The 27,887-nt window shown below is 34.4% G+C and overlaps 1 protein-coding gene across 1 annotated transcript in view; it reads right to left on the bottom strand.

The window, feature by feature from the left end:
- Positions 1-27,887, bottom strand: part of LOC105470746 (ankyrin repeat domain-containing protein 30B-like) — a 135,950-nt gene that overhangs the window by 90,664 nt on the left and 17,399 nt on the right. Inside the window, exons 8-17 of the mRNA XM_071068734.1 lie at positions 24,903-24,964; positions 22,510-22,600; positions 20,618-20,646; positions 20,447-20,519; positions 14,939-14,969; positions 12,072-12,144; positions 5,763-5,841; positions 5,376-5,437; positions 2,347-2,437; positions 385-446 (exon numbers count right to left, since the gene is read on the bottom strand). Coding sequence (XP_070924835.1) covers positions 385-446; positions 2,347-2,437; positions 5,376-5,437; positions 5,763-5,841; positions 12,072-12,144; positions 14,939-14,969; positions 20,447-20,519; positions 20,618-20,646; positions 22,510-22,600; positions 24,903-24,964 — 653 coding nt within the window. The remainder of the gene's footprint in view (positions 1-384; positions 447-2,346; positions 2,438-5,375; positions 5,438-5,762; positions 5,842-12,071; positions 12,145-14,938; positions 14,970-20,446; positions 20,520-20,617; positions 20,647-22,509; positions 22,601-24,902; positions 24,965-27,887) is intronic.

Below are 27,887 nucleotides of genomic sequence, written 5' to 3'. Positions count from 1 at the left end.
TGGTACAATCTCAACTCACTGCAACCTCCTCCTCCCGGGTTCAAGTAATTCTCCTGCCTCACCTTCCCAAGTAGCTGGGATTACAGGTATGTGCCACCGTGTCCAACTAATTTTGTATTTTTAGTAGAGACAGGATTTCACCATATTTACCAGGCTAGTCTCGAACTCCCAAACTCAGGTGATCCTCCCACCTTGGGCCTCCCAAAGTGCTGGCATTACAGGCATGAATTACAGTGCCCAGCCAAGTGTGTTTTTAGAAATACCAGAATTTCTTCTGAGCATATGCAGTGGTAAGAAAACCAAGTCAAAGCCTCTGATTTTGTATTTTCACATCACTCAATATTAACATTTTTGGAGAATAATAACATCAATAATATACAATACCCCAGAATCCCAAGCATTTTCTTTATCTTCCTCTTGTTTGGATTCTGTTGGGAACCTCTGATCTATAAAAGGTTAATCACAGACACATTCATAAGAACACTTCTTATTATAAATTTTTTAAACATATACAAATCTATTTTCATTCATGAATCTGTGGACTTTCTTCTGTAGCCTATATATTCTCTTGGTGGATAATAACCACCACTTCTATAGTCAATTGGTTAGAACTGCAATCTTAAAAATCTAAAAATTAACTTCATATTCATTAGAATGCAAAAGAAAAATAAAAGTTTGACTAATTTGTATTAATTATTTCTTCACAAAAGAAGTCATATTCTCTTCTCCCATGAAACCCACTATGTCAGATATTTGCTGTTCACTCAGATAATTTTAATTACCTATCATCTGTCATTTCTAAGTTTTTATTTTTTATTATTACTTAGTTTGATTAAGCAATCTTTATTACACGGTTCTTCAAAAAAGATTATTTATCAATAAGTAAGATTCTTCAAGATACTAACTTTTTGATATTAGCAAAATATACATCCAATCCTTTGAAATTTCAGTAGGCCATGACAATATATTTGATGTGAATGTGTTTTAGATAAATAAGCTTAAAGAACTTGTACTGCATATAAATTAAAAGCTACTTTAATTACAATGAGATAGTATTTCCTCAATGCAACAATATCTTCAGAATCAACTTGTGACTCCTTGGAGAAACATTAGAAACTTATAGGAAAAATGAGTGCTGTAAGTAACCTAAATTTCCAACATTTCATAGAATTAAATCAAGGTCCATGCAAGGTCCAAGGAGTACTGAGAGCCATGAGGCAGAAAACGAATATATAACAGAAATATTCTAAATGCATCTGAAGTTAATTCACTCACATTTCCTTTTCAGAAACTCTAAAGTTGCCTAGCTATCTTCTTTCTTGCCCCGTTTCCTGCCTCACAATCCCTCTTCCTTAGCCAAAATAATGTCTATATCTGTGGTCTTGATTCTTCCCACTCAACATCTTTTAAAATCGATTTTCCCAACACTTTCTTTCTCTTTGATTAGGGGTAGTATCTGACATCTGTAATTACTATTTATTTACCTTTTTTCCCCTCTGGCCAGAAACATACTCAGAAATAAAAGCAATATAATGTTTTCCCTTGACCCTGTTATGTCTTGACCTTCTATCCAACTGCCCTTCTTCCAGATTTTTCCAAAGGAAAGGCTGTTCCCTTGCTACTTAAGAGTAAGGTTGAAGGACCACCAGTATCAGCATCACTTGAGAACTTATTTAAAAATGCCAGAATCCCATGCCTGCTGAATCATAGCGTGCATTGTTAACAAGGTATTCAGCTGATTTTCTACAGTTTGAAAACTTCTGATCTATACCGAGTCTATATGACAAATTATATACATGCATGGCTGTGCAAATATGCTTATATTCACCTATTGCAGATAAAACACAACTCTCCATGGTCAGGTGCTTCCATCCCTAATGCTTCCCCACCAGTGAGAAAGACAGGAGAGACAACATTTTGCTATAATTCCCTGGCAAATTTTGGTAATGAAAGGTCACTTTATATTCTTCAAATCTTTCTAACCATGACCTATCTTTTTCTAAAGAATTATTTTATTTTACCATCCGCCATTATATAAGCCTGCTTCTTGTTGCCTCATGTACTCCATGTATTCTCTGTCTTCCTCTGTCTTCATTTCCTCTTTTACTCCTTTGCTCAGGTCTTACAGTATATTTAATTTAAACTAATAATTCCGCTCTTTTTTTTGGCACTGTCAATATAATCTGTTGCTAACACCTGAGAAGACATATAAGTTTCACTCCTTTTGTTCTTCTATGCTATGCATTTAAAAAATAATTTTCTTTGGCTGTCAGAGTATATCAGTCCTCATGCATTTAGACAAACATTTGGCCAAATGGTGTTTTAAATTAAAAAAATTGTTCTTACCTTCTATTTTGTGATTTATTGTTTCGACATCATCTTGATATATAGCACCAGGTAAACACATATAATTCTGTCCAGCACTCTTAGAGATAATCTGTTAAAGATAATATCAATAAATAATTTGTTTATTTCATTTTTTTGTTTTTTTGAGATGAAGTCTTACAGCGTGGCTCTTTGGTGTGATCTTGGCCTACTGCCACCTCTGTCTCCCAGGTTCAAGCAATTCTCCTGCCTCAGCCTCCCAAGTAACTGGGACTATAGGCATGAGCCACCACGCCTGGCTAACTTGTTCTATTTTTAGGATAGACAGGGTTTCACCATGTTGGCCAGGCTGGTTTTGAACTCCTGATCTCAAGTGATCCGCCCGCCTCATCCTCCCAAAGCACTGGGATTACGGCGTGAGCCACATCAATAAATATTTTCAATTTTAAAATAATAAAAATGACAAGCATCAATACTTTTATTTAAAATCTTGTTTATGGACTGGGCACAATGGCTCACACCTGTAATCACAGCACTTTGGGAGGCCAAGGCGGGTGGATCACGAGGTCAAGAGATCGAGACCATATTGGCCAATTGGGTGAAACCCCATCTCTACTAAAAATACAAAAATTAGCTGGGCATGGTGGCAGGTGCCTGTAATCCCAGCTACTCAGGAGGCTGAGGCAGGAGAATTGCTGGAACCCAGGAGGTAGAGGCTGCAGTGAGCTGAGATCAGGCATTGCACTCTAGCCTGGTGACAGAGCAAGACTCCATCTCAAAAAAAAAAAAAAAAAAAAAAAAAATTTCTTAAAACATATATTTTTTTTTACTTTAAAGGTAATTAGATTTAAAGCTGTTCACATATTGAACACCAAAACATTTCAAGAGGAAACCTCAAATGTGCTCTGTATATCAAACTTATCTTTTATCTTCATGTCGCTATTGACTAGGTTACTGAGCATGGAAAATAAAACATATTCAGAAAAAATTCACTCGTGTACAAAAGGAATTAAATTCAAAGTATCTGCCTTACTCTGTAGTCCTCACCAAAAATAATAGGGCATTTCAAACAGAACACAAGATGATTAAACACTTGACATATGCATAAATATAGAATTTTTGTTAAAAACTATGCAGGGCATGAAGAGAATTTTCAGAGTATGTCATACAGAGTAGGAATAGAACTCTGTAGAAATTGTTTCATTTAGGAAAACAAGGGCTTAAGATAATAAGAATAATTTTTACAAGTTTTTTGCTGATAAAGAACTGCTTGAATAAAAGGAAAGATTCAGAAGGAAAACTTTTATTTATGTTACTTTTAAATGAAAGCAAAGTCATTAGATAAAGTATGTGATTGATTAAGACACAACTTTAGAAAAGTAGAGCAAGCCTTCATAAAAAGAGAAAAACAAAAACATGTATTCGTGAAACGTGTAACATGTGCCAGACACATATTTGCAGATTTTTCTTCACTTTAGAATAATGAGGATGATGATGATGTTGGTGGTTACCCCACTTTCTACTTCCTAGTCATTCTAGGTTAAGAACAAAATGATGAACAAATACGGTCCACTGTTCTCTCTGTTTAGAATGTCTTCCTCCTAGACTTTCATATGGCCTACGCCTCATCTTTGAGATGGAGATTAAATGGCAGTCTCAGAAAGATCTACTCTGACCACAGAATTCCACTGCCACTCCCACACCCATGCTAATTATAAAGTTCTTCAATTTTCTCTAACCAAACATTCTCTGTTTTGTTTTTAAGAAAAAGTTATAGTGACTTATAAGTTTTTTCTATTTGTTATTCTCTTCCTACTACTACAGCATAATCCCTCATCTTGGATATTCAGAGTCTCATTGCCTAACACAGTTAGTGCTCAGAAAGAAATTACTCCAGGTCAAAACATTGAAAATCTCATCAGGAAAGTCTAACTTTCCAAACTGCTATATTTCTATGGAAAATCTGCAGTTGTAGCCTGCTGAAAGTTACCATCCCCTTACCCAAAATTAGAAATCCACATGCCTGTTCCTACTCCCCGTTCCTGTGCTAACAATACTGCTCTCACATAAATGCCACTTTGATCATTTCATCTTACATTCGTATACAGACTTTCCAGTTTACAAAATCTTTTCACATTTGTTACAACATTATTTCATCACATGTACCTAAGAGGTAGATATGAGCACTATTTTTATTAACAAGGTTACTGGTATTTGATTAGGTTAAATGATTTTTTCCAAGTTCCCATAGATAGTAAGTGACAGAACCAAAATACAGACTTATGTTTTGACATCCACTCATTGTTGTTACCACTACGCAGCTGCTGCTTCTAAGTGGTAAGGCCATTCCTATCTCTTTCACATCCACAGCTGTGACTTTGGAATACATCATTATTATTTGATACTTACGTGGCTGCAAACATGGCTGCCACAAAGGGACTCAAAGGTTTCTATTTGTGAAAAGAATGCCTGCTTATTAAAATACTACTCAACCAAATTGTTGTTATTACAGTTTTATAGGTGTCCTATTTCTCATGTTTATCCAATTCCTGAAATGTTCTTTCAGATATATACTGGATAATCAAAATATACCAATACTTTCAAGTCCCAGGCATGATCTTTTCAAGTTCCAAGTTGAGCAAGACTAAGACTACAGTTTAAACTCTTTCTCCCTGAATCCAGTTAGAGCTTTTGTATATCTAGATATACATAGAATCATACATTTGCCCATAAATGAACGCAGATAAATTATTTAGTTTTTAGACAAATTTAACTTCAGAACTTGAATAGATTCCTGGTGCCTTCTAAGCCTTATTTTCTTTTGCACTATTCTACACTGGCTTCAAAATTAATACTGCAAATCAGCAGAATTGCACTATGCAACTGTTATCCACTTGGCACATGATTAAAAAGTACGTTCTGATAAATGCCAGAAAATAATTTCATATAGACACATGCAGAGGTGAGAAAATAAAGTCAAATCATCTTTCTATGTTTTAAGATTACTCATTACTTAAATTTTAAAATAACATCAACAACAATACACATACCTCAGAATCAGAAGGTGATTTTATATCTTCTTTTTGTCCTGATTCTGATGTGGGCATCTTATCTACAAAATGTTATTCACAGACACATATATGAGAACATTTATTACTGTAAAGTGTAAAAACATATACAAATCTATTTCCATTTATGAATATTTCAAAAATAAGAGTTAATAGCAAAAATAGAAATTCAAAATTGAAGCAGGTTCAGAAAAAAGAATTGATAGTATGAGAAAAGACAGCAGAAAGTATTTTTTTAAGTAGACATTGTTATTTGGTCTACAAAATTGTTTTCTAAATAATAGCATTTAAGCATAGAAAAATTTTCAGAGATATTCACTAAATTACCACTTTTATTATTTTGGCATAAAAAAATAAAATCGTCATTACTTTTTTGATCTTGTGGAGCTTGTTCAATAATGCCAATATCATTTTCTTGTTGTCCAGTTACTGTCTTTGTTGCTCCCTCCTATTACAAAAAACCGAAAAGCAACAACAAAAAAATCTTCAGAAAAAAATTGTATTTATTCACTCACTCACTCAATTTGTCAGACAAAGCAAAACAAAAACATCCATTGTATCTATCAAATCACAGGCACTAACCTAGTAGAAGCAGAAAATACACACAGAAGATAAATTCTAGCTTACATTCAAGAAATGGTAGAGACATGTGAAAACAAATAAGAACAGAAAAACATAACTCACCAGTTCTACAATTTAAGTCAATAAAATACATAAGGGCATACAGGAGAGAAAAATCAGTTTCACCTGAAAAGCACAGAAAATGCTGCCATAATGGGGCCATATTTGGAAGGACAGGCAAAGTGCAGAGTCAGGATACAAAGACTCTAGGTGCAACAGCATGTGCAAAATAATAAGGCATGAAACAACATGGCAACTGAGGGGTGCCAAAGTGATATGGTAAAACTAGAACACAGTCAGAGGAAATGAGTTGAAGAGAGAAAATGGGGCCAAACCATATAAGATATGTGTCGCGCTAGAATGTGTACTTAACCCTTCAGGTAATGGGTATCCGCTCAATATGCAGATGAGTTACATCATTACAAATATATTTTAGAAAGGTGACCCTTCCAGTGATGTAAAGATAGATGAACATGGGGAGATGGGGCAAAACTAGAAAGGAGTACTTCAAAATTATAGGTAGAGAGTTAATTACGGTAATAAGACATGGAAAATTATAAGAAGGTAGATAATACAAATTTTGGTGTGTGACTGGCTTGGTGACCTGGAGGAACGTTGAAGTGCAGGATGTGGGGGACGGTTAAAATGGAGGTTGAAGTGCTTGAGCATTTCATGGCTACTTCCTAGGTGTTATTTACTAGGATGGGGAAACCAGATGACTGAGTAGATTACAAAGAGTCAGAAAAGAGGCAGGAAAAGAATAAAAAAAAAAAAAAAGATGCTTTCAGTTTGAGACCTCTAAGATTTGAGGCATCCAAGGGGCTTGGAAGAAAGATCTGGATAAATACATTTGGAGTATGAGTAGATAATCTACATGAGGAAAATTACATAGTGATAAGGAAATAAATATTTATAAGATAGACTAAATGGGTAGAATTAAGCAACACAAATCTACACAGACTGTTGAAATTTTGAAAATGAAATTAAAGGAGAGAGAAAAACGTGGGATTAAGTTTCTCAGTCATATATTTCCAAATTTGTTTCAAGAATATAATTTTATTTATATATGTAAATATTTATTTCTGAAATATTATTGCAATATGCATCTTTGAATTGAATGAAAACATTTAAATCTACAAGATTCTGCAAAATGACCTATATAAAAACCTTGAAATTTTTAATTTTAGAAGAGAAATGCTTACCCATAGAATTATGAGGCATTTTTAAGTACTACTATAAAGTGAGATAGAAATGTGAAACCCTGCTTTAAAATTCACATGCTTTTCTTATGTTCCTGTAAACAATATAATACTAGCTCAAATTGCCTACTTATACCATATAGGATGGTAGTTTAAAATTGGAGAAAAGATCTCACATAAAGAAAATTAAGCAATAATTATTCAAGTTCAAGATTTAATAGTTTTTATGTATATCTATGATTGTCAAGCACAATTCAGTATTCACAGGAGAAGTGAAGAAAGAAGCTAAAAAATTCAAATCAACAGGATTCCTGAGTTTTAGAAATAAACAAATGTATGTGCAAGGTTTGATAATTATGAAGACTAAAGTTAATAAGGCTTCCTGGAAATAATATAAAATATCCCCATTGCAAGAGATATTTTAAGAGTAAAAACAATTCTTCCGATGTTAAGTTTGTATACTCTGTTAACAATCTTCCCTCACATATGATTCTATGATAATAGGCACTTTACTTTTAAAAAATCCACAAATATTGAATACATTCATTTGTTGTGTGTATATAATACCACTACATACATACTATGAACAAAAGATATCAGAATATTTTTAGAGATTAATAATTTCTACATGTATTTCTTTGAGAGTGTTCTAGCTTAAAAGTGATTTTAAAAAAGTGATTAAAAATTTAAGAGACACAGAATAAGAACATTGTTCATATGATCAGAAAATGTAATTTTAATAACAAGCTTAAATAAAATGCTTATTTATTTATACTCTATTATCAAAAATATTCAAAACAGCTACCACGGTTACATCAAAGAGTAAGATAAATTAGTTAAATAACCTAAGAATATGTCAAACATTAAATTAGAAATCTTAAACCAGAAACCAAAGAGTCAAAAATTGATAATTCACAATAAGGCTGACAAGGCCTAAAACAGATTTCACTTTGCATTCTACATTAATATGACTAAATTAAATATAAAACATAAAGTTAATAAAAGAAGTGAGAATTAAATTTTCGTTCCTTGTTTATAATTTTTTTTTTTTTTTTTGAGACAGAGTCTGGCTCTGTTGCCCAGGCTGGAGTGCAGTGGTGCAATCTTGGCTTACTGCAAGCTCCACCGCCCGGGTTCATGCCATTCTCCTGCCTCAACCTCCCGAGTAGCTGAGACTACAGGTGCCCGCCACCACGCCCGGCTAATTTTTTTCTATTTTTTAGTGGAGACAGGGTTTCACCATGTTAGCCAGGATGGTCTCGATCTCCTGACCTCATTATCTGCCTGCCTTAGCCTCCCAAAGTGCTGGGATTACAGGTGTGAGCCACCGCGCCCGGCCATTTATAAATTTTTTGTTGACACAGTATAAATGTACATGTTTTGGGGGTACATATTATCACTTAATACATTCACATAATCAAAACAGAATAATTGAGATATTAATCACCATAAGTATTTATCTTTCCTATATATTAGAAACATTCAAATTATTCTCTACTAGGTATTTTAAAGAGTACAATAAATTGCTCTTACCTATAGTTATTCTTATATTTTCTTTCAGCCTTTTATTAAAATCAGCTACAAGTCACTCAAAAACACCTGAGCCGTAATTTATTACCTGGCTATGTTTTCTAATTTTTTATTTTAAATCATTTATATAATATCTTTTATTCTAGAGGGTTCCTGCTCTCATTTAAACAACTTTTTTGTTCTTTTTTTAATAATAATCTGTGTCATCTTGACTCTCTCATGGAGTCTCTATGTTTATCTTACCCTTCTTCAATGAATTATTTCATTTCACCCCGTTCATGTAATTTATTATTATAGAAATATGGTGGTATCCATCAATGAATGAATTATTTCATTTCACCCCTTCATATAATTTATTATTATAGAAATATGATGGTATCCATTAGATTATTATTGTTCTTTTTTCTTTTTCTTTTTTTTTTTTTTTTTTTTGAGATGGAGTCTCGTTCTGTCTCCCAGGCTAGAGTGGTGCAATCTCTGCTCACTGCAAGCTCCGCCTCCCTGACTCACGCCATTCTCCTGCCTCAGCCTCCTGAATAGCTGGGACTACAGGCGCCCGCCACCACACCTGGTTAATTTTTTGTATTTTTAGTAGAGACGGGGTTTCACCATGTTAGCCAGGATGGTCTCGATCTCCTGACCTCGTGATCTACCCACCTGGGCTTCCCAAGTCCTAGGATTACAGGCGTCAGCCACCGCACTCGGCCCCTAGATTATTTTTTTAACCAAAATAACCTAGGACAAAAATTTACCCTTACAAAGTTTATAATATTATAGAAATAATTAAAATTTAAAAAGTTAAATTACATGTTATATTTTGGAATATCTCTTCACAGTTGTATTAATTACCTCTTGTGTGGAAAAATGTGAGACTTTAGTTTTTAATAGTACCTTATTTAACTGGGTTTGCATTGAAATGGTATGGGTTGTTTCTCTTCTGTGTGGCAAAAAGCTAAGTATAAATAATTGTATAAATTCTGCTTCTTCTAAGAAACAGAGAAAGAAAGAGTAAATCATGGGGAAGGCAATGATTGATTAATGAAAATCCTGTATAGCAACTAAATAGAAACCTGTAAATAAATATGCTGACAATGGAGACAGTGATGCCCTCTCAAAAGCAGACACTGAAAAAATGTATTCTGTGAGAAAAAAAGTCTGGGGTAAATCATTTTTAAAAAGGTGAAAGAGGGAGAAACAAACAAGAGACCTTACCAATCAAGTATAGCTTCAGTCATGAAAGAAAATGAAAAACAACTACTATAAGACATGTGATGAAATACATAAAATACAGACTTTTGTTCATAACATATTCCTATAATGCCGATCAGTATTTACACTATAATTAGTTATTTTGTTAATACCTGTGTAATAAAGATTTAAATTTTATTATTATATAAGAAGACACCAAATTAGTTAAACATGGTCGTCAGCCAATACCTAAAAGCGAGAATTTTCTTACTACAGAGAGAGAAAAAATTTAAAAAGGAATGTTTCATAAACTTTTCACCTGAAGAAAGTATTGGTAATAAGAATTTTAGAGTAACGTATTCCTTAAAAATATATGTTTAATAGAACATGACTTTCGGCCAGGCTCAGTGGCTCACGCTGTAATCCCAGCACTTTGGGAGGCCCAGGAGGACAAATCATGAGGTCAAGAGATTGAGACCATCCTGGTCAACAGGGTAAAATCCTGTCTCTACTAAAATTACAAAAATAAAGTGGGCGTGGTGGCACGTGCCTGTAGTACCAGCTACACAGGAGGCTAAGGCAGGAGAACTGCTCGAACCTGGAAGGTGGAGGAGGAAGTGAGCCGAGATCGTGCCACTGCACTCTAGCCTGCATGACAGAGGGAGACCCCGTTTCAAAAAAAAAAAAGAGCATGAGTTGAGACTAAATTCATTAATTTTTTTTTTTTAATCTAAACTCCACTTGGAAGATACTGGAAAATACAGCGTAACCTTCTTTCTTTTTTACTACATGTCACTGATTGTCTTATTTAAGACATATTTTCTCAAGATAACTTACATGAATTTATGCATTCTAAATATTAAAAGACAATATAAATTTAAACCATATTTTAGAAATGAATTAGATTTAATTTTAAGATATATTATGCATATTATCTTACTTGTAACATTCCGTAACATAAAAATTCATTTGTCTGCTTATTTATTCACATTGAAAACCTCTTAAAATGCTTTTTATAGGCAAGACTGTATTCTGGGTACACAAGGATGCACGCAAGTATGTTTTCTAACTTGCGGTATCTCATAGTGATGCAAGAGCTTCAAAACAATTATGTAAACAACTAAATACAAAATCTTCTGAAATTTAAAATTTTCAAATGTGATCATAGATCCTAGAACAATATGTTTAAAAACTGCAATTTAAAAATTCTGAAATTAAAATCTTGCCATATGCTTATTAAGAGTCTCTAATTCCAGAACTGGTTGTTTAATTGGGGTAAAACCTGAGTTCTTCATTTAGATGAAGACTTTAAAGTATACTTTTAATTAAGTAACTTAGAAAACACACTGGCATCCCTTAATAATACAGATTCTGAGAAAGAGAATTTACATTTCTAAATTTCTACTATTATTTTTTAAATTAGAGATAAGGTCTCATTATGTTGCCCACACTGGTCTCAAACTCTTGGGCTCAAGCAATCCTCCTGCATCAGCCTCCTTGGTAGCTGGAACTACAGGCATGCACCACCATGCCCAAATAAATTTTCACAACTTCTAATATTATTTTGGTGTATTTAAAGAACCAAGAAGAGAAACTGAGACAAAGCTCTCTCCTATAAACTACGTAATATCAAAATAATAAGTGCAAAAAAACCTATATGCTATGTGGCACAGTTTTGGAACTGAACAGTATCAGAGAGATTCCTTGATTACTATAATAAGTAACGTGATCCATTAAAGACAAATTTAAGCATGAGGTTTTTTTTTTTAAGTTACAATAGGATAATTTTAAAACTCACAGTAAGTACACTTATCCAAATAAAAATTTACCAGATTTTATATATTCTTTACTGTGGAAAAGTTTTTTCTAATATAATGTTCCTGTCACTATATATTCTCCAGCCCATTCCTTTTTTGGGCCCTCACAACCTCAAAGTATTTACCAAACATTTGTTATTTACTAAAGTAAAAAAAAAGTTTAAATCAACTACTCATATTTTATATAAAATGTTCTTATCTGACCAACTTTATATTGCCAACATGAAATAATGATACTTACAGCACTGCAAAACATGAAAAGTAAATACTATACAGAACTAGATTCCAACTGAGAAAATCAACTTCACAAGTGACCATTTTACCTTGGTAGCAAGATTAAAGTCTTCCTCAAGTTTTGTAGACTGTGAATTTTCAATAGTCTGTTTGCCAAAATGACTTTAGAGAAAAAAGATGTAACATAAATGAGAAAATTCACATATTTTAAAAATAAAATCTGCTAGTACATATCTTGGTGCTCACTTTAAAAAATGAAAACAAAAAGCAAAATCTGGGAAAAGATCAGTCCTCTGTATATTAAATCATGTTTCTTGGTAAAATTAAAATATGCCCTCTGTTTTTAAAAAATATCTTAGTTACATATTTTTGACTCTTCCTCCCCAACCTATAACATTCAATGAACACTCACTCTTAGCTTCATAAAAAATAGTGACAGCCAATATAATTGGCATACCCTGAATATAATTTGTCCTCACAAACTGTCCTCAATGATGAACTAGAAATCTACTTAATAACTGACATAACTTTTGATATCTAAACCGGAACAAACTTGATAACCTAAAATGAGGAAGAGAGACACAGTTACCATATCCCTTTTCCATTATCTATCTCTGATTCAAAGACTAATCTGTGTCACAGGAAAATGACATTCTTTGTTTCTCAGCAAAAAAACCACTTAAGAATGCCTTGTTGCTTCCCTTCACCCTAAAACACTAGAGAGGGTGCCCTGAAATATTTGAAATGTTGAAAAGCTGAACCTACAAATGTCAAATCACAAATGTATATTTCTTATTAGAAATATTTTTCTCAACAAAAAGTGAAACTGTAAAAATAATAAAATCTAACTACTTATTTTATACTTGTCCTTCCCTGTTCAGGGCTACAACAACTAGCAAAACCTTAAAAATCTTTGTACTTATTCCCAAGGAGAGAGACTGCTAGAAAAACTGAGTCCTGATAATTGGATTTCTCTAAGTACCGTATATACACAGAGAGAAAGATCTGGAAGTGGGAGCCACTATATATAGTGAAAGTGTCTCTCACTTCCACATCTTTCTTCTGCAGGGCTTCATGGCAGTCTCCAACCTTTAAATATTCAGCTCATCAAAGCACAGATCACTGAAAAGATAAATTCAATGACCAGCCAAGAAGCTCTGTATTTACCTGTTCCTGGAAAACAACTAAATGGAGTCTCAGTCAGTCATTCACCTCCCCCATAAGCATGTTACCAAAAACCCAATTGAAGCTCCCTGACTTATTTGCCAGCCAATCTTACCCCTGCTTTACATGTACATGGGTAGGACATTAGAGGCTTGGAAAAAGAGGCAAAGGGGAGGGGACACTTGCCCTGGGCCACAGATCTGTGTAATTCAGCAACCTTCAATCTCCTAGCATTCAAGGGGCTCTAAGCCTCTCCAGTGAGATTTGGGGTGAAAGAACAGAATAGCACATTTCTATCTGATCGTAGAGACTTTTTTTTTTTTTTTTTTTTTTTTTTTTTTTTTTTACCCTTTCAACAGAAATCTTGAAGTTTGTCCATTCCTCCAATTAAACAAGCAAAAAAGCAGTGACCTATTCAGGACCTCTTTTGTACCATATTTAATATGCCTTTCTAGATAACTCCCAATATCTACTGTGTTTGTTCTAATTTATCTTCATTAAACTTGTCATAAGATCCAACATTATGATCTCTTTGGTAAAAACCCTTACTCCTACCAATCCTGGGATTATTTCTCTTCAGACTTGGCCTTTCCCTGCTAATTCCCTTGTTACCTACTTCCACTGGGTTCTCCAGCTAATTCCATTCTTATCCTTTTCAATTTGTTTAATTCGACCCATTTCCTCTTCCTTTCTATTATTCAAACACTCACTTACATGGTGATATAAAAACAAGAGTAATGGGCTTTGAAATGAGTTTAAATATTACTTGTTACCTCCTATATTTAAATAGGTCACTTTGAGTTTCAGACTCTCCATCTGAACAACCATTTTTCCAGGATATTAAATACAGGTTGAAATATGAAAGTATTTTGATTAGTCTCCAAGAGTCCTTAAAATCCTAAAATTTCATGTACTTTTAATTTTACCTATAGAAAAATGGGGCTGGTAGAAAGCAATAAAATAATAGAAGAAAAGAACACCAAGGAAAGCAGAGAAGAAAGTAATCAGGAAAAGATCATAGAAAAGTCATGGAAGAAGAAAAAAAGACTCTAGCAAAAAAAAAGAAGAGTTCATGCAACTAGGCAGGGTACTGCTTTGAAGAAAAACTAAGCTGGGAAGTCAGTAAACCGAGAAATCTATAAGAAATAGCCTCTAAATATGATTAACATATTTCTACGTAGATATTCTCCAATAAGAGTAAAATAATTCATCTATAGGACTTACCTGGTCTTGCTTATGAAACAAAAACCTATGTCTTGTCACCACAACTAAGTCAGATCTGCTCTAAAAACTTTGATGATAAAAACAAGGTACTGGTCTACCTCTTTAACTCTTAAACACGTTAGAACAAAGTCTTGGATTAACCAGTGTTCTAAGGGAAATCTCTAAAAAGAGTTAACATATGACAAAATGTGACTTTGTGAATTCATCCCATCTGAACCTGGACCTTGATCCTAATGATGCACAGGTATCCATCAATCTGTGCTGAGGGGCAAGAGAAGGGATTTGGGAGCAAGGTAGGCTGATGGCAAACTCAAGGGTCAGTTACTTTTTAGCTATGAAATCATAGACCAATTAATCAACCTCTCTGAACCACATTTGACTGACTACTACAAAGTAGGTGATAGTAGCACAGATGTTTTACAAAACTGTGTGATGACTATGTGAGATGATAAATATTAAGCACATAATATGTTGTCTAGCCCAGAGTAGAATACTCAACAGATAGTGATTTCTTTCCTCTATATGTTCTGAGTTAAAATATACGTTTTAAAAAACCATAAAGTCTTACCTGAATATAGACTCTACAGAACTCACATGCACTATTAAAGAGAAAAAGTAAAATACATTAAATCAACAAATATAGATAGAAAATACAGAATATTAAAAACATAAGAGGGCATGATGGCACATGCCTGTAATCCCAGCTACTTGGGAAGGTGAGGCAGGAGGATCACCGGAGGAGCCCAGGAGTCTGAAAGTAGCCTGGGAGACATCATGATACTTTAACTTAATTTAAAAGAATCATGCACACTTTCATGCATGATCCAGATATTGTATAAAAAAGCATAATACTCAGATGCTTTGTTATAAAGACTGAGATAATTTGATATACAGCATTCCTTTGGGACAATACATTAAGACTATAGTAAAATTATTATTAAGTATACTACTGGTAGAAAATTGATGCATTAAGAACTATTATTTCCCCTCCTTTATAGTTCTCAAATGAGAGGAAAAATCGAATTTAGCACAATTTGATATCTAAAAGTGAACTACAGTGTACAATAGCCATAATGCAAACAGAATCCTATAAGACTGACAGAAAATTGTATTATTAGCAGAATTAGTATAAGTGGACAGTGTCAACCTTAGAAAGTATAATTTCTAGACAAATGAACTTGGAGCAGTTAGAACAGAGGATACAGTAGTCTCTCTTGATCTGCTCTACTTATAGAAAGAAACACACACACATGATTTCCCTCTGCTTTCACACCACAAACATCAAAACAGAAGACTTCTGCGACCAAATGTTTGGAGGATTTTCTCCACCAACAAGTAGGCAATCAATTCTGTAGCAGAAACCAGCTGGTTGTCCTCTATTCAATTCCAACACTATCTGTCTAGAAATAGTCTCAGATTCCACAGGTTGAAGGCTCAGTCTCACAAGACTGCCCTCCCATACCAATTGCAAATCTGTGTCTCTGAAACTTCTAACCAGCTGATTTCAAGTTGGGGTTCTCAAGACTCCCTCTTTGGGTTTGATTAACATGCTAGAGTGCCCCAAAGATGAAGGGAAACACATTTACCAGTTTATTATAAAGGGTATCACAAAGGAGACACATGAATAGATGCATATGGCAAGTTATGGGGGAAGGGGCATGGAGCTTCCATGCCCTCCCAGGGCACATCAGCCTCCAAATACTTCCATACATTCAGCTTTCTGGAAGGTCTTTGATCCCAGTCATTCTGGGTTCTTAAGAAAGCTTTATTACATAGGCATGAATGAAAAAATCTGCGGCCACTGGTAATTGACCTTATCTTCAGCTCCTGTCACCTCCTAGGAGGTTTAGGGATGGGGCTGAAAGTCCCAACACTCTAATCATGCCTTGTTCTTTTTTGTGACAAGCTCCTTTCCTGAAGCTATCTAGGGACTGTCAGTTATCACTCAATTATTAGCATACAAAGACATCACTTTGGAGATTCTGAACATTTTATGAGTTGTATGCCACAAAACAGTGTGGAAGACCAAACATATACTTCACAATATAATATTGAAGGTTTGGATTTCTGTGACTTCAGCTACTTGTGGCCAACTGTAGTCCAAAATATTAAATGGGGGATTCCAGAAATATACAAGTCATAAGTCTTAAATAGTGTGTCATTCTAAGGAATATGATGAAATATTAAGACACCCTGTTGCATCTCACCCAGGTCATGAGTCATCCCTTTGTATATGCTATCTGCCCATTAGTCATCAAAATGGTCTGTTCCTGAATCCCAACCATCAACACTATCATGGCTCAATGATCCAGGGTCACATAAAGCAGATGATCCTCCTTCTGATGTGTAGTCAGATAGCCAGAAATAATTAGTAGCCTAACACCACATGACAACTCCTACCTCATTCTCCTGACTTCATCTCATCACATAGGCATTATATCATCTCACAATTATCATATGAGTGAGAAGGGTGAGTACAATACAAGACACTTTGAGAGACCACATTCACTTAACTTTGATTATAATATATTGTTATTGTTTTATTTTATTATGAGTTATTGTTAATCTCTTTCTGTGCCTAATTTATGAATTAAACTTTATCAGAAATATTCATGTATAGAAAAAATATGAATGTATAAGGTTCCATACTATCCACAGTTTCAGACATTCACTGGGTGTCTTAGAAAATATCCCCTGTGGATAAGGGTGAATTACTGTACTGTGCACGTGTGTATGTGTGTGTGTGTGTGTGTGAGAGAGAGAGAGAGAGACAGAGAGAGAGAGAGACAACACAGATCTCCACTCTCCACAAGAAACACATAAAAAAACAGCACTTTTCCTCACACATGACCCTTAGCTTTTGACAATTCTGGAAAACTGCTGGCACATGTACTCTCCAGTCTAGACAATTTTCCAGACCCTGTGTATGTTGGCTGCTTCAGTTACAAAAAGTTAGGTAGGATCATGGGAAATTTCTTCTTGGACACCAGAAACATTAACCACATCAATAGTACACTTAAGAACTCTAAAAGAATTCTTTTGAACAGATTACCACTGAAAAACTTGTAAGTTAAATCCAATTGACTTTTCAGTAATCTCATGAAATTCTCACATTTAAAAGAAATTTGCAACATCACTTTCTCTGACTGCTCTCCTACTTTTCATTAGCCACTGCTCAGTCACCTTTACCAAGTCCTTTGACTCTGTAAAATGTTGATAGTCCCAGGGTTTTGTCAATGGCTTTCTTCTTATTCTACATCTTCTGCATAATGGATAAGCTCATTGAGATCTATGGCTTTTCCTAATAATTGTAATAAAATTATTCTAGGCCTGCATCTCCAACCATAGTACTATCTCCAGCTACAAACACCTATAATCCAATTACTTATTGAAAATATCCCACATAAATGTTTCATTAAACTCAATATGTAAAGAAAACTTCGGTCTGTTCCATGACTGTTTGCACTTCTCTGTTGACCTGACAGTTTCCTACTCCTTCCCCATGAGCATTGTAAATGTTAATGCACAATGTGGAAACTTATGAATGACCTGAGATTTTTTTCTGTCCCCTAGCTTTTTAAACTCAATAATCAGTAAATCATATTAACTATACCTATTTTCTGCCTTTGCTTAATCTTTCCATTGCCACTGGAAATACAAACTTATTTTATATTTATATTTCCTAGTCAGAAATGGCCCCTTAACTGATTGCTTTCACAGGGAAAAAGAAACCCTACTTGTCAGGGATCAGAAAAAGTGATTAGAAAAATATTTATAAAGATAGTTACAGGAAATAGACACAAACCTTCTTGGAAGGCCGTGGTTAGAGGTTTGCACAACTTCAGTAAATGATTTGGCTGAAAGCAGCCTAATCCTCTTTACTGTGAGTGGACAGCAATGGAGCAAATAACTAGGGAATGTGGAGGAGTTTATCTAAATAGCTTGTTTACTCATATGGTCCTAAGACCAAACTTTGATCATCCGAGGGTGCATGATTGCTTTGTACTGGGGGGTCAGCAGTGTTAATTACCCTCTAGTGGTGTTGACTTGAGACCTTTGTCTCAAGGAATTCATGGTTATGGAATTCCAAATTCAGCTTACCAAATGGTTTTTAGACAAAGTTTTATTGGAATACAGTCATGCCTATTTCCTCACACATTATCTATGACTGCTTTCATCCTACAATGGTAGAGTTGAAAAGCCATGATAGGGACCACATCACCTAACATATTTCCTATTTGGCCCTTTACAGGAAAGGTTTGCCAATCTCTGGTTTATACCATGACCAGAATGCCCTGATACTTAATCTAATCTTGTGACTCCCCTACTCAAACATTTCCAATGCATCTCTGCAGAAAATATTGCTGGCTTCCTATACGTAGCCATTATTTATTCTTTCTTGCTACAGAAACACAAGTATATTCATATATTTATTATTCCATTACCCCCATCTCATCTACAAAATGAGAAACCATTATTCTAAGCTAATCACAGTAAAAACATTTGCATTTCTAGTGACTGGTTTACAAATGAGTATGTGTACTAGGGAGGCTGAGGCAGGAGAATTGCTTGAGTGCAGGAGGCGGAGGTGGTAGTGAGCCGAGATCATGCCATTGCACTCCAGCCTGGGCGACAGAGTGAGACTGTCTCCAAAAACATAAATACTTAAAATGCATTCCTGTGTTTTAAATATTTAACTATTTAAGTCAGGTTAAAGCAAAAAGCAAACATGCAAAACTAAAATGTAAGACCGTTTCATCATTAAGGATACGTTTATCATTTGACATCCATGAAGTGTATATCTGGTTTTAAAAAGCAAATTTAACTTCTGATCTCAGCATCCCTAAAGTTCACATTTCATGCAGAGGGTCCAACAAACTCGAATCATACTTTGGGAAGTCATCATTTTCACTCATGTTTAGAAGTGTACCCTGGATCATTTCAGATCTAACATGTTGTAATACCATAGCTCCAATAATCTGTGGGTCACAGTTCGAATTGTTAGTGGAATGTATGATTGCACAAGGAAATACTTTCAATATTTTAGTTTTAATTTCTAATAACTAAAAAAAATAGATAAAACTAACTTAAAGACTCTGAAATCTGCATGTTTTCATTTTTATTTATTATTAATCAGCATGAAATTGTGTAATTAACTATGGTGCAGTCATACAATGGAATTTTATAAAGAACCTAATATTAAAAAACACAGTTAATTGTGTCCATTATGGATGTCTCTAAAAATTATAATGCTGATCAAAAAAGAACATTGCTGAACATGACACTGTACAACCATGTACGCATTGGAAGTTGAAAAAAAACTACATATTAAATATGACCACGTAACGTGTTGTAAAATGTTTAAACATGCATAAGAATAGTTTTCAAAACTGGTTTAGAATACTGGTTACTTCTAGGCAATAAATGGTAGTTGTGTAAAAAGACTCTAAAGCCAAATGCTTCAGAATCACAGTTGTATGAAAAAGTGTGTTTATCAAATATTCATAAAGAAATGATTAATTATTTTCCTCATCTTTACAAGGTAAAGGTACCACTCACAAAAACAGACACACACAGGCACCCACACAGACACACACACACACAAAGAGTTCAGTAATCAGAGTTACTGATTTTCTTAGGATTCTCAAAGTGACAACACTGAAATGAGGTAATTAATGTTAAAACACAATTGTTATATCAGTAAAATAAATGTTCCCCAAAGTAAACTGTGGAATTTGAATTAAGCTTAGAAGAACTAAAAAAAAAAAAAAAAAAAAAGTAGAGTTTCAAAATTCACCTTCTTAAATCTTTAATACAAATTCAAAATAGAAAACATTACAGTTTCAGGATACAAAAGTAGAAACAACTGAGATTAAGGCAACATTTTTAAAAAAATACTATTGAAAATTACTGTTCTTGTAATATCAGTTTTTCAAACATAAATATCATTATTGCCATTATTTAGATCAAATCTTTTCATCAAAGTTGAAAAAAATAAAGCATTAGGGATAGAAAGACTATCAAAATATCCAATATTGAAATATTCATCTTTTCATAGTTAAATTGAAAAATTTACCCGGTCTCAACGTTTGTTCATTCTTCCATTCGAAGGCTTCATTTGGAACAGAGTTTTGCATGTCAACAGCAGGCTAAATGGGTTTGGAAGCAAAATGATTAATAAAGAATGTATACTTCGCAAAATACGTAGTTAATAAGTCATTCAAAATGAAATTATAAAATTCAATACCTTAAAGTCAGAGGGCTTTTCAGGAAACTCTAAAAAGCAAAAGAGATTCATTATCAATCATAGGTAAATATGACAAAACCAACCACAAATGAATGCAATGACAGTATCTAATTGAGTCCTCTTGCTCAGCTTTGAGAATGATTCCTTTAGGTTTAGGAATCTTTTGGTTTCTTTCTTTAGGATACTCACATGACAGAAATACACTGAAGAAAATATAAATAGAGGTTTCACAGATCATGCAGTTAAGACTTCAAAAGCGAGATTGTGTTTCACGTGTAAAAAGAGTTGATATAAGAAAATAAATGTCAAAGCTGAACATGGAATGCTACACCATATACTAAAAGAAACACATTAGAATCATTTATATTATTCTATTCATCATGTTCTTTAATGTGGCCTATCTTTGGAAAGGTATATAGTTACGATGAGAGTTCAGTTGAATTTAGAATTGACATCTCATCAGTGAAGTGCCATGAATTGATCAGCTTGGATAAATACTTAGGTCATTATACTAAATATAAACATTCATTGTTTTCCATAACCATATGGTGTAATCATATGCCTACATTTCTGTATCCTCTAGTGTATCCATCTGAATGCTTCTTGATCCATTCATGCAAGAAGATGTATAAAACTCATCATGGAAATAATTTACAATAAGCTTTCAATATTGATATATTTATATATAAATTAACTGCAAGAGATATATTAAACATAAATAACTTTTATATTGTTAAGTCACCACAGTATTTATTTTAAAAAGCAATCTTATTATTCAAGTATAAATTCAGTATATTTTTAGTTCCTATAAATCGTCTGATTTTGTGTATCGTTAGTCTATAATAAATTTTTGTGGAATGGCAATTTTATCAAAACAACTCATTTTTTTTTTTTTTTTTTTTTTTTTTTTTTTTGAGACAGAATCTCGCTTTGTCACCCAGGCTGCAGTGCAGTGGTGCGATCTCGGCTCACTGCAAGCTCCAGCTCCCGGGTTCAGGCTATTCTCCTGCCTCAGCCTCCCCAGTAGCTGGAACTACAGGCACCTGCCACCACGCCTGGCTAATTTTTTGTACTTTTAGTAGACATGGGGTTTCACCATATTAGCCAGGATGGTCTCCATTTGCTGACCTCGTGATCCGCCCACCTCACCCTCCCAAAGTGCTGGGATTACAGGCATAAGCCACTGCACCTGGCCAAAACAACTCATTTTCTTAAAAATAAAGCCAATGTTCTTACTTTCAAATATATTTCATTTGAATAGATAATATCAACTAAATATATATTTGTCATGAGTGATTGTAATAGCGAAACCTAGTGAGACCAAGATATTCTAAGAAGTGAGGAAAGTCAGAAAATAAGGAAGAGAAAAGGACTATAAAAGGGAATGAAGACTAAGGAAGACAGAGTGTACAGGGAGTTTATGAAGGAACAAGAAGCAGAGCTATAATTTTCTGACAAGTTTTGGTACTGGAGGATCATTTTATATTCTTGCCATCTTTCTAACCATGATCTATCTTTTCTTTAAAAAGTGTTTTATTTTGCCACCTCAATTATATAAACCTGCTTCTTATTCCTTCATGAACTCCCTGTACTCTCTCTGTCTTCCTTAGTCTTCATTCCCTTTTTACTCCTTTTCTCTTACTTATTTCCAGACTTTCCTCACTTCTTAGAGTATCTTGGTTTCAAAAAATAATTCAGTTCGTTTTGTGTACTCTATATATATCCTGTTGCCAAAACCTGAAAATACATACAACTTATCATCATTTTACTCATCTCTTTTCAATGTTATGTATTTAGTGGGTAATTTTATCTGACTATGAGCATATATCTTTCTTCATGCATTTAGACAAACATATGGTTAAATGACTTTTCAAATAAAAAATGGTTCTTACCTTCTACTTCTCTATTTACATGCTTCATTACACTTTGATCAATAGACTCAGGTATATACACTTGAACTTTTGTAGAACTCTCAAAGAGACTCTGTTAAAAGTAATATCAATAGATAATTTTGAATTTAAAATCAAAAGAAGCATCAAAATTCCTAATTAAAATATTTTTTAAACTCAATTTCTGATTTCAAAGGCAATTTGATTTAAGGATAGGCACATATTGAAAATCACAACATTTTGATAGAAAACCTCACACATGCTATATCTAGATCAAAGTTTATCTGTTATCTTCATGTGGCTATTGACTTGGTTACTGAGCATGAAAAATAAGCAACATTGACAAAACTTTTCACTCATCTGTATATTTCAAAAAGTAGCTCACTTAAAAATATCTTACTTTATCTTCCTCACCAAAAATCAAGAAGGCACATCAAACAAAGTACAACACTTGCTACCTGAAATAACACATGTTGGGGTTCAATCAGGCTGGTGGGAAAAATATTAGATAGAGATAGTTATATAAATAGACACAAATCTTCTTGAAAGGCCGAGAAGTTTGTATAACTTTGGTAATATATATGGTTGAAGGCAACTTGATCTTTACCTTTAAACAAATTAAAGTAGTCATAAAGGAAGGCAGAGTAGTTTACCTAGCTAGCTTGTTTACTCATATAATCTTAAGACTAACTTTTGATGTACCACAGGCGCTTAAGGGCTTTTTACTCGAGAAGTCCACAATGTCAATCACCCTCTAATGGTGTTGACTCAAGCTTTTGTTAATTAATCTTACTGAATAATTGTGAGTCTGACTAGCTGATCAGGGCCATAGTGGCAACTGTTTACAGAACTCAGCAGGAAGTCTGTAAGCCACTTGGACACCCTCAGCTGGACTGACAGAGCAGAATATCTGTGTGTCAATGTACTTTATTCATCTGTCGCCGGGTCAGAGGTCTGCAAGGGACAGACTCCCTGCATCGGTGCCCCCTCCAGAGGAGTGCTGCTGCAAATACATACTGTATTAAACATTGAAAATACTCATGATTATAGAATTACTTAGTGTTAAAAATGATGCATGGCATGAAGACAATGTTAAGAATAAGTCATATAAAGTATACTCAGAGCATTGTAGAAGTCGCTTTATTTAGGTAAACGGGGAGTTAAAATAATCAAAATGTTTTTGATAAAATGTCTGCTGATAGAAAAAGTACTTGAATAAAATGAAAAAGTACTAAGGAAAACTTATATGTATCTTATGTTTAAATGACAGCAGACAAGTATTGGAAAGTCTTTTTTTGTCTATGGACAAATTAGATAAAGTCAACTTGTCTATTGACATCTCATTTCTGTTACCACTGTGCAGCAGGGGCTTGGATCTAAGAGGTCAGTCACTTCCTGTGTCTTTCCACAGTTGTGACCTTGGACTACATCATTATTATTTGGTACTTATGTTGCATAAGCATGGCTACCACAAACAGACTCAAAGAGGTCTATTTGTAAAAATAATTTCTACTTTTTAAAACACTCAAACAAATTGTTATTATAGTCCCACTGGTTTCCTATTCTTTATGCATTGTTTTCTCCTGAAATGTTCCTTCAGGTCTATACTGGACAATACAGATATGTCAATAATTTCAAATCCAAAGCATTATCTTTTATGTTTCAAGTTGTACAAAGCCACAGCTTAAACTGGTTTTCTATGAATCCAATTAGAACTTTTGTATGTCTAGATATACTACCGAATCATATATTTGCCCAAAGGTGGACTCAGAGTAATTCTTTAGCTTTTGGTCAAATTTCACCTCAGAACTCATGTGAATTACTTGTGAATTCTAAGCCTTATTTTTTACACTATACTACACAGTTGTCTGAAACTAATTCTGAAAATTATCAGAATTTCACTACCAAGCAGTAATCTACTTAGCACATAGATATTTAAATATTTCTTTTTTTGGAGACAGAGTCTCACTCTATCACCCAGACTGGAGTACAATGGCCCGATCTGAGTGCAATGGCACGATCTCAGCTCACTGCAACAGCCATCTCCCAGGTTCAAGTGATTCTCCTGCCTCAGCTTCCCAAGTAGCTGGGATTAGAGGTGTGTGCCACCACACCCAACTAATTTTGTATTTTTAGTATAGACAGGGCTTCACCATATTAGCCAGGCTGGTCTCGAACTCCTGACCTCAGGTGATCCTCCCAACTCGGGCCTCCCAAAGTGCTGGGATTACAGGCATGAGTCATCATGCCCAGCCAAGAATGTTTTTAGAAAAATCAGAATTTCTCTTGAGCATATGCAGTGGTAAGAAAACCAAGTCAAAGCCTCTGACTTTATATTTTCACATCACTCAGTATTAATATTCTTAGAGAATAATAACATCAATAATACACAGTACCTCAGAATCACAAGAATTTTCTTCATCTTCCTCTTGTTTGGATTCTGTTGGGAACCTCTGATCTATAAAAGGTTAATCACAGACACATTCATGAGAACATTTCTTCTTATAAAATTTTAAAACATATACAAATCTATTTTCATTCATGAATCTGTGGACTTTCTTCTGTAGCCTGTATATTCTATCGGTGGATAACCACCACCACTTCTATAGTCAATTGGTTAGAGTTGCAATCTTAAAATCTAAAAATCAACTTTATACTCATTAGAATGCAAATAAAATAAAAATTTGATTAGTTTGTATTAATTATTTCTTCACAAAAGTCATATCCTCTTCTCCCGTGAAACACACTATGTCAGAGATTTGCTATTCATTCAGGTAACTTTAATTACCTATCATCTCTCATTACTTTCTAAGTTTTTGTTTTTTACTATTACTTAGTTTTATTGACTAAGCAATCTTTATTACATAGTTCTTCAAAAAAATTATTTATCAATAAATAAGAGTCTGCAAAATACTAACTTTTTGATATTAGCAAAATATATATCCAACCCTTTTAAATTTCAATATGCCATGACAGTATATTTGGTGTGTATATGTTTTAGATAAATAAGCTTAAAGAACTTGTACTGCATATAAATTAAAAACTGCTTTAATTACAATGAGATAGTCTTTCCTTAATGCAACAATATCTTCACAATCAACTTGTGCCTCCTTGGAGAAACATTACAAATTTATAGGAAAAATGATTGCCTTAAGTAACCTAAATTTCCCACATTTCTTAGAATTAAATCAAGGTCCATGCAAGACCCAAGGAATACTGAGCACCATGAGGCAGAACACGAATATATAACAGAAATATTCTAAACGCATCTGAAGTGAATTCACTCAAATTTCCTAGTTAGACATGGCCCCTTAACTGATGGCTTTCACAGGGAAAAAGAAACTCTACCAATTACTATTGTATTTTTTAAGTTAAAAAAATTCAGTAAAAGAAATCAAAGTAAAATAATGGCAAAGAAAGACCTACATGTTTAAATGTGTAAATTGAGCTTCTGAACTTGATTCTTTTTACCCTGAATGGGTCAAACTTTCATAATAGATTGATACTAGGCCACAGATTGGTGACAAAAAAAAAAAAAAAAAAAAAAAAAGGACTATAGCATGAACTACTACAAAAGCTTCATCTTTAAATCTTTTTATGTAATTACCCTCCATCTTTCTTCTATATGAAGGGCCAGCAAACTATAGGCCGCAGGCCAAATTCAGCTTACCAAACAGTTTTCTATACAAAGTTTTATTGGAGTACAATCTTGCCTATTTGCTCATACATTATCTATGACTGCTTTCACCCTACAATACAGACTTCGATAGCTGTTATAGAGACCACATGGCCTAGCATTTTTTTTTTTTTTTGAGATGGAATATTGCTCTGTCACCCAGGCTAGAGTGTAGTGGTGCGATCTCAGCTCCCTGAAACCTCTGCCTCCTGGGCTCAAGTGATTCTCCTGCCTCAGCCTCCCAAGTAGCTGGGATTACAGGCGCACACCACCATGCCTGGCTACTTTTTGTATTTTTAGTAGAGACGGTGTTTCAACATGTTGGCCAGGCTGTTCTCGAACTCCTGACTTCATGATCCACGTGCCTCAGCCTCCCAAAGTGCTGGGATTACAGGCTTGAGCCACCGTGCCCAGCAGCCTAACATATTCCCTATCTGGCACTTTACAGGAAAAGTTTGCCAATCTCTGCCTTATACCATATCCAGTATGCCCTGATACTCAAATCTAATCTTGTGACTCCCCTGCTCAAACTTTTTCAATGAATCCCTGCAGAAAACATTGCTGACTTCCTACGCATAGACATTATTTATTCTTTCTTGCTGCAGAAACACAAGTTTCTTTAGATGTTCAGTATTCCATTACCCCAATCCCATCTCAAAAAGAGAAATTATTATTCTAAGCTAATCACAGTAATTACATTTGCTTTCCTAGTGACTGGTTTAGATATAAGCATGTGGTATAATCCAGCCAATAAAATGTTACAGGAAGATTACTGGAAGCTTCCAAGTTTTCTCCCTCTTTAAAAGAAACATGTGAACAAAAGCAACCCTTCCAGCTTTAAATATTGTCTTGAGAGAGCATGATTACTGGAGCTGTTGCTAATTAACCAACCAAAAGTGGGATCCCAGCTGGGCACAGTGGCTCACACCTGAATTCCCAGCACTTTTGGAGGCCAAGGCGGGCATATCAGCAGGTCACAAGTTTGAGTCTGGCCAATATAGTGAAACCCCATCTCTACTAAAAATACAAAAAAATTATCCAGGTGTGGTGGCAGGCACCTGTAATCCTAGCTACTTGGGAGGCTGAGGCAGGATAATCGCATGAAGCCAGGAGGCGGAGGTTGTAGTCAGCCGAGATTGCTTGCGCCATTGCACTCCAACTCAGGCGACAGTTTGAGACTCTGTCTCACAAAAAAAAAAAAAAAAAAAAAAAAAAAAAACAGACAGTGAGATCCTATGATATCCCTGTACCACCAAAACAACTTTAGTTCCTATGGTTTTAGCCATTTTTCGTTAGTTCATCTACTATTTATAGCCAGAAAAACTGTGAGAATTTTTCCAGGGCCTACAGAATAAGAGCTACTTAATTCCTATACTATTAAAAAGTGTAGCCTAAGCTTGCCTTATTTAGATATTCAAGTCACGGGTATATACCCAGTAATGGGATGGCTGGGTCATATGGTGCTTCTAGTTCTAGATCCTTGAGGAATCGTCGTACTGTTTTCCATAATGGTTGAACTAGTTTACAATCCCACCAACAGTGTACAAGTGTTCCTATTTCTCCACATCCTCTCCAGCACCTGTTGTTTCCTGACTTTTTAATGATTGCCATTCTAACTGGTGTGAGATGGTATCTCATTGTGGTTTTGATTTGCATTTCTCTGATGGCCAGTGATGACGAGCATTCACCCAAAGGATTATAAATC

The sequence above is a fragment of the Macaca nemestrina genome, chromosome 9, assembly GCF_043159975.1.
Source record: "Macaca nemestrina isolate mMacNem1 chromosome 9, mMacNem.hap1, whole genome shotgun sequence".
Lineage (NCBI taxonomy): Eukaryota > Metazoa > Chordata > Mammalia > Primates > Cercopithecidae > Macaca > Macaca nemestrina.
This window is presented reverse-complemented; position numbering and strand designations above follow the sequence as displayed.